This window comes from Schistocerca cancellata, chromosome 3, assembly GCF_023864275.1.
Source record: "Schistocerca cancellata isolate TAMUIC-IGC-003103 chromosome 3, iqSchCanc2.1, whole genome shotgun sequence".
Classification (NCBI taxonomy): Eukaryota; Metazoa; Arthropoda; class Insecta; order Orthoptera; family Acrididae; genus Schistocerca; species Schistocerca cancellata.
In genome coordinates, this window is record NC_064628.1 from 356,010,098 (window position 1) to 356,022,615 (window position 12,518).

Consider the following 12,518-nt stretch of genomic DNA (forward strand, 5'->3'; position numbering starts at 1 on the left):
AATTATTTTCACCTTTATTAAGCTGGTAATGTAGTAATCACGAATGTGTCGCACGTCCTCAAACATTTTACAGCTCACTTCAGTAACAGTGCCCTTCCTAAGCAACAGTTGGCAAGGCTGGATAAATTTAGAAAGTGGCCGACACTGACGAACGGCTGTAGCACAGCGTTTTGTGATTAAATTCCTTCGGCACAACGTGAGACGCCCAGTTGCATTCATGAAATTCTGAAGACGGTATACGGAGATACTACGGTGGGCGTCAGCACCGTTGGGGCTTTGTCGCTGTAGATAAGCTTTAGAGCGGTCCCAGTTGCCCGAGTGTAACGGGAAGCGGTCGGTCAGCTACTGCAGTGGCTTGAACCGTCATCCAGCGTGTCGACCAACAGGGGAATTCTGTCGCAGTTTATCCATCGGTAAATGAACTGTGATGGTCATTAATGAAAAACTGGGGTACTGTGCCTCAATTCGACCCACTCAGAGAAGATAATTGGGGGATCACCCTGAAGACGCGCAGACCTTGAAGAAATCTGTGCGGATGTGGTTGAGAAAGGACGACGATGATCCTTGTCGCACACTTATATTTACGGTAAACTTACCGAACTGCATGACATACTTTATTTCGTGACAGCAGACGTAATTCTTTGCCCGAAAGTAAGGACGGCGTTCAAGCCATCCTCAACAGATTGCAGGGATGTCTTCACACGGGAAAGACATTGCGAGCGGGAATGGTCGCTTGGTGCAGGAAAGGAGGTTCATTGTGTGTTGTGTGTAGAGAAACACGCTGTTTGCTAGGCTCATCTTGTAACATCAGTTTATAAAGTTCAGCTGTTCAAGTAATTATACAGGCGCTTCTATGTATTTTTATTTATGAAAGAACATAAGCTTAGTCATGGCAGTCGGATTTAAATGCATTATTACCGACATGAACGCTTAGGAAAACGATAACGACTCTTACGTCTTGTGACTCTTTCAGGCACAGTTGCTCTAACTCTAAGTGTGTGAAGAAGCAAAATTAAAAAAAAAATGTAATGGTGGTACCTTCCTAAAGTCATAGTGGTCCTGCCATAGAGTGATGGATTATCAGTGAACCTTTAAAAAATTAGTTCAATAAATTTGTTGGAAAACATTGATTCTGATAATGGATTCCCTTATGAGGCACGTGACAAGATGCAGTAGAAATTGCGATCGAGAATGACATTATCATTGCCACAATACCACCACATACCAGCTATATTCTGCCACTACTACTGGATGTTTCAGTCTCTGAAAAAGACATAGCAAGAAAAAGGGAAGTACTTTAAAGAAGAGAAACCTTTTATTATATCCGATCCTGACGGTTTTCATGGTCTCCTTAGCATGGCTTTTCTGGAGGCAGTTTCTGCGAGAACGTCGCACCTGCATTGAATAAAAGGGTATTTTTTCTGAATATTGAAGAAGTTTCCGGTGAATTTCACACAATAGCTGCAGAAAGTCACGACTCTTCTGTGCGAGAAGCGTGCGGATCTATGGATGATCAGAATGACCCGTCCATTTCAGCAGCAAGTCACATGCCAACTGACGACAGGTTTTGATAGGGGCCAGTCGTAAATTTACCTGAGAAGATAACGACCTCACCTAGTGGTGAAAGGAAAAGAGAAAAACGTTAAGTAAAATAACAAGAAAAATGACACCTGCGCCACCTGTAACTACACTGAAGCGCCAAAGTAACTGGTATAGACATGCGTATTCAAATACAGAGATATTTAAACAGCAGAATACGACGCTGCGGTCAGCAACGTCTATGTAAGACAACAAGTGTCATTCACAGTTATTAGATCGCTTACTGCTGCTACAATGGCAGGTTATCAAGATTCAACTGTGTCTGAACATGCTGTTATAGTCGGCGCACAAGCGATGACACCAGCATGTCCGAGGTAGCGATGAAGTGGGGATTTTCCCGTAAGACCACTTCACGAGTGTACCGTGAATATTAGAAACCCGGTAAAACATCAAATCTCCGACATCGCTGCGGCCGGAAAAAGATTCTGTAAGAGCAGGACCAACGACGACTGAAGAGAATCGTTCAACGTGACAGAAGTGCAACCCTTACGCAAATTCCTGCAGAATTCAATGCTGGGCCATAAACAAGTGTCAGCGTGCGAACTGTTCAACGAAACATCTATATGAGCTTTCGAAGCCGAAGGCCCACTCGTGTACCCTTGATGACTGCACGGACTCAAAACTTCACGCCTCGCATGGGCCCGTCAACACCGACATTGGACTGTTGATGACTGGAAAATGTTGCCTCCTTGGACGAGTGTCGTTTCAAATTGTATCGAGCGGATGGACGTGTACTGCTACGTAGACAACCTCATGAATCCATGGATCCTGCGTGTCAGCAGGGGACTGATCAAGCTGGTGGTGGCTCTGTAATGATTTGGGGCGTGTGGAGGTGGAGTTATGTGGGATCCTTGATACGTCTATATACGACTCTGATAGGTGAACGTACGTAAGCGTTCTGTGTGATCACCTGCATCCATTCATGTCTAGTGCGCATTGCGGCGGTCTTGGGGTATTCCAGCAGGACAATGCAACATTCCATACGTCCAGAATTGCTACATGGTGGCTCCAGGAACACTCTTCTGAGTTGAAACACTTCCGCTGTCCACGAAACTCTCCAGACATTAACATTACTGAGCATATCTGGGATGCCTTGCAACGTGCTGTTCAGAAGAGATCTACACTCCCTCGTACTCCCTCGTACTCTTACGGATTTATGGACAGCCCCGCATGATTCATGATGTCAGTTCTCTCCAGCACTACTTCGGACATTAATCGAGTCTATGCGACCTCGTGTTGAGACACTTCTGCGTGCTCGCTGGGGCCCTACACGATATTAAGCAGGTGTACCAGCACTTTATCTCTTCAGTGTAGAAACGAGAGCTGGTTGTGGAAAGAATAAAACTGCTTTTATTCTGTGTTGTTCCTGTTTATGATGGTTCCACGAAAGTTGCCAGGTTTCGGTTACCTGATACTACTTAGTTTAAGTGCATTATTTTTCATGTGTTAGTTACAATGACATTGATATTGAGTGAATTGTAACAATGGAAAAGAACATTATCACGAAATTAAGCACATTATTACGACGTTAAATGCATAGTGTCACAGAATTGGGTATTTTATAACGAAGTTAAGTAGCATTATGTAAACTTAGTTGCCTACATTTAATAAATTCATCGTTTTAGCACTTCTTGATTGTTCTTGATCATGGGTTAGTAGAATAATGTATGGGTTTCTTACGCGTAAAATACAAATTTTTTATATCGAGTATTTTGTTTTGATTTCTTCTTTACAATCCTTAATGTCACGAAATGAGGTAGATTTTCCCCACTCTGATTTTACTGTGGAAAAGAACTGTAGACAAAGAGTGTAATTATATCGAAAATTAACCATGAATCTTGTAGCTGCTGTCCTAAAATAAAAATAAAATATGCTGGATGCGTTACTTTCTGACTGACATTAGCATAATCAAAGTAAATTCAGGTTAACCAAAGATCGCAGAATACATGTGGTAACCGAATACAAATCCTCAGCTCCTCAGCCAGGGGCCTTGGTCTCTCGGTCAGGGCGTTAACCTTACAGGTAGATAAGCGGGTGTCGTAATAGTCTCTCTTCTCGATTTCTCCGAAAATGTGCTTTGCAGCCTATGTATATGATGATGCTCATTTTTAATCACCTGTAGGTCCCGTCAGTTACGAGTCGATTGCGCGCCGTGAACTTTCGGGTGGTTTTGTCTAAAACGAGGGGTAGTGATATCGAATGAAACAACAAGTTTATTGTGACTGGTAACACTAAAGCCTTGCCGCAGTGGCGACACCGGTTCATGTCAGATCACGGAAGTTAAGCGCTGTCGGGTTTGGTTAACACTTGGATGAGTGACAACCCGGTCCGCCGAGCGCTGTTGGCAAGCGTGGTGCACTCAACCCTTGTGAGGCAAACTGAGGAGCTACTTGATCGAGAAGTAGCGGATCCGGTAACGAAAACTGACAACGGCGGGGAGAGCGGTGTGCTGACCACATGCCCGTCCGTATCCGCTTCCAGTGACGCGTCTGGGCTAAGGATGACACGGCGATCAGTGTGGAGACCTGTTCGGATGGAGTTTAGGTTAGTTGTTTCATTCGGTATCAATTTCAGTCGAGCTAATCCCAAGAAAAAATGATCGCATTTAAAAATATATACTACTACTACTAATACTACTACTACGTTAGCCACACAGTCCTCGCCAATCAGCCTGGTCCATCTTCTTCGGCCCATTTATTCTTCTCCAGCTAGTCCCATCGTTCTCATTATCTGCGAACCTGTCAATCCATCTCAGCCGTGGTCTTTGTCTGTTACATATGGTAGTGAGCCAAAATATCCTTTTTCGGCGGTACACCAGCGTTTTGCCAAATATGAGCCGGTTGGCCCTGTCTGAGGCCTTTCCTTGCTAGCGAGTAGGCGAGAAATACGCATCAATATCCCGAGTGGTAACCGCCGCTCAACACTAGCTGTGTTTTTGCAGACCTGACGAGGATGTCGCCGAGGCAGAGAACGCCGCCCTGGAGGACAACGAAGTGGCGCCGCCCCCGCGCGCCGGCGGCCGGCACAAGCACCACGCCAAGGCCGACGCCGCCCCCGCAGCTGCGCCCGCCGCCGCCCCCGAGTCGGACGACCGCGCCGCTCTGCAGCCGCCCCCGGGGCCCGGCGGCGCAGTCTCCGAGCCCCCGGGCCACATGGGGAAGCCCTACGTGCTGCCCAGCAACCTGTCGGCCGAAGTGAAGAAGCGCGTCGACGAAGGCTGGCAGAACAACGCCTTCAACCAGTACGTCTCCGACCTCATCTCCGTGCGGCGCAAGCTGCCAGACCCGCGCGACTCTTGGTGAGTTCACATTATATTCGAATCAGACCTTCGTCTTGCGGCAAGTAAATTGAATGTAATCGGCGCTGTTAAAGAGAGGGGAGAAACCACTGGATGTCTGGTACAAGCCCCTACCGCTCTGGGGCGAGACTGGCAGAGACGCCACACACAAGCGTGGGACGCAATGGTGCCTCCCTCACCTGGCATCTACATGTGTGTGGCAACTCTGCCGGCAGGCCTGCCAACCTGCTGGCTTATGGCTGCTCCCACTCCAGAATGCCAGCAGAGGTGCCAAGCGCTACCTGCCACTCACCCGTACCTAGTTTTATCCGCCCACGTGAGCGCTGTAGATTATTTTGACGCCGAATCTTTAATCTGCGCCGGCTGCTGTGGTCGAAGGTTCGAATCCTGCCTCGGGCATGGATGTGTGTGCTGCCCTTAAGTTAGTTATGTTTAAGTAGTTCTAAGTTCTAGGGGACTGATGACCTCAGATGTTAAGTCCCATAGTGCTCAGAGCCATTTGAACCATTTTTTTTTTATCTGCGACATTCAAATGAGATCAGCAACTTTGGACACTCCATCTAAGAACTATTCAAAACACGAACTGGAAAAACAAGTGTTGGGAATTACGAGAGTCATAAGTGAAGCTCAGTTGGAAGAATAAGCCTCTCCACATTACAATCACATTCAAAGTACTTACAATAACGCACTTTCTGGCTGACTGGAGATCGTAGAAATTACAAAATCGTTCAAATGGCTCTGAGCACCATGGGACTTAACATCTGAGGTCATCAGGCCCCTAGAACTTAGAACTACTTAAACATAACTAACCTAAGGGCAGCACACACATCCATGCCCGAGGCAGGATTCTGTTGGCTGGCGATGTAAAATGGGTGATGATCTAATTACCCCATAAAACCATTGCAGGTCATACAAAGGGGAGGCCTGAGAGACAGCCAATCAGTTTGGCTCATGTTTGGTAGATCACTTGTGTACCACTTACTGTACGACTGTGAAATATTTTGGCACACTAGCCATCCCCCCCCCCCCCCTACCAAAGTTTTAGGAAGCCCTCAAAAATTAATGACGTGAACATAAAAAATGGTTCAAATGGCTCTGAGCACTATGGGACTCAACTGCTGAGATCATTAGTCCCCTAGAACTTAGAACTACTTAAACCTAACTAACCTAAGGACATCACATACATCCATGCCCGAGGCAGGATTCGAACCTGCGACCGTAGCGGTCGCGCGGTTCCAGACTGAGGCGCCTAGAACCGCTCGGCCACACTGGCCGGCCGTAGGAATTGCCGATCGTCCATTTCCTCACAGACTGTTTCTGATGCTCCACTCTAACCATAAGAGCATTACTCCGCAGACAAAGTACGTTTACTATCCGAGCTATCTAAGTTTTACCTCGAAACCTACTTCCAGACGGAATCAGCACAGTTACATCTCCTGCTACAGCAAGTGGTGCTAATGCGCCAGATACATCAGACACACTGGCACTATTTTAAGAAAAAAAGGGGACAGGTTTTCGACTTCGTGTCTAAAAGATTTGTAAATTCAATTTCAGTTTATAATAACGTGCTTTTCAAATAAAACTTTACAGTTACAATTAAAACTATAAATATCACGGAAGACAACAAATTATCTACAATTACACAGACCACGAAAATCTTTTCCACTGGTGAGATTAGTTTCCTTAAAACAGTGACATTTTTCTTCAGTTAATCTCTGGAGATCTCCACTACCTCGTCAGATGAACAGAATGACATTCTCATGACAATGGAAAATTAGCAGTGTAATTTCTTAAATCATTGTGAAGCGCGTCAAATAACACGTTAATGTCACGATCAGCAATGAAGGGATTTGCCCAGAACTTCTTTTTCTGCATTCCCTTTTTATTTCGAACTTACATACAAAGCTTGTAGCTCTTTTACTGAGCGGAGACTAAAGGCATTCCTCTGGAGTCTCGTATGTCAAACCTGAACACTGACACTAGACCTGCCGTGGCGTCGCAGTGCCGTGGGGCCCCCACAGTCTGTAGATAGGAAGCAGGATCTCTCGTCGCCGGCAGTGCCTGAGGGGATTGACCGCACTTCTGCCAAACATTTTTAACACGTGGTAACTTTTGAAAACATTACTGGAAATTAACGGTGTCTGATACTAATTGAAATACTTATCAGTCTTGCTCGAAAGGATTTATTAAAAACTAAAAGATCACACGTCAAAATGGTAACCTCTTAAGATTCATTTCCGATCGTTATTCATCAGTCCGACTCTATGATGACAGACGGCGTCGTTCTGCCGTTACATCTCTGGCGCACCGTAATCCTCGCCACCGGCACTATGCATCGAGAGGTTCCAAGCTACCGTCTCCATGGTAAAGCCCGCGTTGCAAAGCTTATCTCTGCTTCAGTATGTGTGTTCGAACTTCCACGCAACGCCCGTCGATGCGGTTTTAGCGTACCTACTTCGATTTCTGTTGATTGTTTACGTATTATTAGTATTTCGTAATTATTTTTGCCAGTGTAAAATAATTATGTATTTCGACATAATTGTCATAAAGGAGTGTGACTGAATGAAATTTAAAAGATTTGTTTGATATGGCAAACGGTCGTCAAGCCACAGTCACTGAAACAATAAATTTTTTCAAAGGTTACACAACTAGTTTCGACACACTGAGTCGTCATTTTCAAATGTAATCACAAATCTAGAAAACTGCGTTGCCGACCTTTGGTGGCCGAGCGGTTCTAGGCGCTACAGTCTGGAACCGCGCGACCGCTACCGTCGCAGGTTCGAATCCTGCCTCGGGCATGGATGTGTGTGATGTCCTTAGGTTCGTTACGTTTAAGTAGTTGTAAGTTCTAGGGGACTGATAACCTCAGAAGTTAAGTCCCATAGTGCTCAGAGCCATTTGAACCAAAACTGCGTTAATAACAGCAAACACCACACTTCTTTCAAATATTACGAAAAATACGCTAAAACCGGTAAAGGGAAGCAATGGCAGCAAAAACTGATCGCAAGACCTGACGACAATTGTCACTGCATTAAGGCGTGAAATGACTGATCGACCGAAAATTGTCGTGACGTCTTGTGACCCGTTTCTGGTCCCTTTCCTTCAGTTTATGGGTTTACCGTATTTTTTGTAATATTTGAAAGATGTGCGTTTTCAATTATTAATGCAGTTTTCCAGGTTTGTGATTACGTTTGAAAATGACGACTCTGTGCGTCGAAACTAGCTATGTAACCTTTTAAAAATTTTTATTGTTTCAGTAACTGTGTCTTGATGACCTTTTGTGGTGTGAAATAAACATTGTAAAATAATTACTGCTGCGTCCTACTTACTTTATACAATCCTTAATATTGCATTTTATCTACATCTAGATATTTTATGTTTTACATATGTTACCATCGTATGTTAAGCCGTGTAGATGAACCTTTGTAATTTTGAGGCCTTTTTCCCCTCTAAGGAATATTACTATTTAGAGTTTCATAGATGTGATCTGAAGATGATTTTTCATAAAAATGAAACCAGTTACGATCTTTACATGTGATTTTTTTTAGTTTTTCATAAATCCTTACGATCACGACTGATTAATATTTTAATTTTTAACGCGATTTAGTGTTATCGGAGAATTCCGCTAGAACAATTTAATATGTATAGAAGAGTATTTACCAACCCTTTTGGGCCCAAAAAGTTGAAATTATACATTTAGCCCCACCGTACCATGCTACTACTAGGTTAGACCACATACGCTGCAGTCGGTCTTTGGCCTAAGACTTCAGCGTTGTTCTGTATAGTGGCTGCACGAGTTCGCTCGTTTTGACTCATGTTCCAACCGGAATTAAATTAAAATTTGATTTTGGAGTATGCAACGAACTGTTATTTTAAACTTGAAACTTGCATTCGCCTACGAAGGGGATCTCACAAATTCTCGGTTTTCTTCGAACACGCAGGATGTCCCAAGAGGAATGATCAATGTTCAGGAATCTGACAGGACGACCATTCGAAGCAAGAAAAGTCTTGATGCTCTAAAGTGCATACCTTAAGAGCTGTGAGCACTTCATATGAAACTGTATGGTTCCAGAGACCTTTTAAAGACTGAAATATATATAATATATGTATGCAGACTCAAGGAACGAACGAAAATATGTGCGAAGGCCGGGATTCGAACTAGGCAGATGCGCTAACAACTACGGCACCCTGGCACAGTGGCTTTGCACCACTGCACGGTCTACCCGGGAACGCCTCCTTCCTCACTCCAAATTCCCATTCACGCCTCAGCCCACTGAATTTGCAGAAGACCTGGGTTCGAATCCGACACTGGTTCAAATCCATTCGTCGCTTCAGTATACATATAAACAGTACGAGCAATTGTTTAGTAGAAGCGCGAAGATGAAGTGCTCATAGCTTTTAAGATACGAATTTTTGAGGCCATTTTTAGTAGACATTTTTGCTTCGAATGATCGTTTCTATCACGTCCCTGAATATTGACCATTCCGCCTTGGGCACCCTGTGTAGGACTGAAAGCCAGCCATTGTAGCAGGGGTCGCTAACGCACCGCTGTGCGTTGTCGCTCGAGTCTAAAGTAAGCCGGTTCGAATGCTGGTCGGGGAAAATTTTCATTGCCTGTATATGACAAGAGAAAGAGACGTGGTGGCATAACGATACTTGTCACCAGACTTTGCGCCAATGTCCTGGATTTAATTCCAAACCTCTCCGCAGTGTCTCACGAATTGAGGGCATGTGACGTGATTGTGATACTTCCGTCGGATGCGGACGGTATAGTCTGCGGCAATATCGGGGTTATTCGAGAGGAGTGGACTATGTGTGTCGGCATCGGGTTACATCGTGTCCCTTATCTTCACCCCCAGGGACACAAACCTACCACCACACTGTAAAAGTACTAATCACAATCATCCAGACGACAGAGATACACACTTGACATTTCATGAAAGGTCGGAGGAAGCCAATGGCAAACCACCTCCACTAGCGCCTTGTCATGAGCGGCGGTGCTTGATTCCCGCATCTGAACCCCTTCACTAATTTCCTGAGTGACTACTTTCACTTTTCTTAATAAGATTTGAAGCTAAGTGTCCGAAAATCAATTTCCTAGAACATTACGTCGCACTTCTGACAACAGTTCAAAATTAGCAAGATTCAGAATTTTCGAACGCTATTAACTAAAAAAAACCTTTCCAGTGTTTTAACTGACTCGCCGGAAGCATAGTGCGCAGTCTTGTCGCTGCAAAGTCCCTGGTTCGATTCCTGCTATTTGCAACTTTTTTAAAAAATTGTAATCGATTTCTGTATGTATAATGAAAAGGAAATTACATTTTAACAAAAATATCATTTCCTTTTTAATTAATAGTTGCATTAAAAATAAATTAAAAGATCGTACAGAAATGGAAAATGCCTTATCATGAAGAGGAAAACATTATATCGCTCAATTTTATTAAGATATGGGATGTGTCTATGGACATGGCAATTATTTTTGTGAAGACCAAAGCACAATTCAAACATGGCACTACAGAACTTCAACCAAAGGAGGGTGGTTTGAAAGTTCTTCGACAACTTATTAACTTATTGCAGATTATAAACCTGGTAAAAATAACCATAGACTTGTCAAAGTTGTTTCACGAGATTTTGTGCGTTTTTTTTTCTTTTCCCTGATATTTAATGGTATCCCTCAAGGCACATTTGGTGGAATTACGTTCAATTTTTAATACCTGAAATGGAAAACATTAGTGTTTGTTGGCGACGACAACGTCTAGTGCCGTCGCACACTATCGAGTTGCTTACACGGGCAACACAGGAGGCGGGCACAGAGATTAATTACAGAGTGACGAACTACAGCTCCGTCTAGATTTCAGAAATTAACAGTTGGTAGCATTGCGGGTGGTGACTGTGTTAATCGCAACCGAAATTTACTTTCGTGAAGCAGCTTTTCACTCTCTCAGTAGTGCAGGCGGCAGGCGTCTTAGAGTTAGCTGTTTATTATTAGCCAAGACTCTAGTGTTAAAACTATAAAATGTCGAATGCAGTAGCCATGCAACGAACCGTTACCGGTAATCTTGTCCTTCTCCCTGGTATTCTTATTTTTTTGGATAATGTGTCCGTAGACTGAATAAATTGTTTTAATGAAGTTTTGTTAGCTTATGGCTGTCTATTATGTGTTAGTGCAGTGTTTGCATTACTTAATTGTCAACCACAGTCATTTTGTACCATTATAGGTACAAATTAAAATATTGAGAGCTTAAATTGCGGTACATTTCGCCCCACTTCACAAAATCAAAAGCAGCAACAGGTGAAACTACGTAAATAGCAGATATAAGCCGAGTTGTTATATTTCTTACGTTAGTACAGCACCAGAGTTTCCGTCACGTATAGCTCATACTACGCAAAGGAACAACTTGGTTATGCTTAGAAAACGGGTTAGTACCAAAAGTACGGTAGAACATAATAATATTCTGACAGTTTACGTCCTTGTTTAAGCATTAAGATCAACTTTTGACCCATCTTTTCCGACCATATGACTAATACTCAGCCAACACCAGTGCGGGAATGTCAAAGTTGACCTTTTTTTAAGAATTAATAGGTAGATTCGCACCTGTTACATATTTAGCCATTCGTGAACTAGCTAGTGTGTATTAGTCTCTTCCCTGACACGGTGGTCATCAGCTCGATTCCCGGTGACCATGAAAGCTTTTTCTGTGTTGGGGAGGCCTGAAACGGAGTTCTCTCAGCCCCATTATGTCAATTAATATCCCGCTTCAGCATATAAGCGCTGAAATTGGCACACATGCCATCGAAATGGCGTCAAATCGAAACGCTTACAGCAGCCTACGAGCCAGCGTTGATTATCCATTAACAACAGGATTACATCCACTTTCTACAGTGACGTAATAATGTAGTTAACGAGCAGAAATTGCTATCGTTCCCCTCAAGTTGCCTATCACAGCAGATTCACCTGATTTGTGATCGGTAGAACGTAAATACGAGCATACGTTACTAGCGAAAAAATGTTCTTATCGCAGTACAAACAATGCGAATATGATTCTATTTATATAAAGGACTCCGACGGAAAAGAGGGTTATCACTGCCTATTCTACCATCCTCAACACTTATACAAATTTTTCCCAAAAAATTTGGCATGCGAACATTTGCACGCTCTTTTTAACTTGCAACTCACCTCTCTCTTCCACAACTTCCTCTAACCATAACTCGCTCACATCCACTAGTCCATCGCTGTAAATTGCTCATACCCATCCACTTCCAGTTTCACTTTCTCTCTCACTTATTCACTCAGCCCTACTCATTGTCATTATCTCTTTGTGTGTCTCTGTCATTGTCTCCTGTCTCACAGCTACACTGTCCTTCGTTCTGTCCTACTACTACTACTACTACTACTACTACTACTGTCTCCTATCATTGCCACTGTCTCCCCCTTCCTCTCCCTTACTGCTAATATATAATTCCTTGTTCTCACTGCCGTTGCCTGTTCTTACTGTCACTATCTCTCTCTTCCTCGTTGCCGTTGTCATTCTTATATACTCTGTGGCTCATTATCACTGGCTCTCGCCCACATCCACTTCTATTTCTCTTTCTTCCTCCCCAGCCGGCACTGTCTCCTTCA

The 12,518-nt window shown here is 43.7% G+C and overlaps 1 protein-coding gene across 3 annotated transcripts in view; it reads left to right on the top strand.

The window, feature by feature from the left end:
• The window catches only part of LOC126175042 (putative polypeptide N-acetylgalactosaminyltransferase 9), a 554,784-nt gene that overhangs the window by 395,286 nt on the left and 146,980 nt on the right, over positions 1 to 12,518 (top strand). For all 3 annotated transcript variants that reach the window (XM_049921547.1, XM_049921546.1, XM_049921548.1), the window contains one exon: positions 4,541 to 4,897. In XM_049921547.1, coding sequence (XP_049777504.1) covers positions 4,541 to 4,897 — 357 coding nt within the window. The remainder of the gene's footprint in view (positions 1 to 4,540; positions 4,898 to 12,518) is intronic.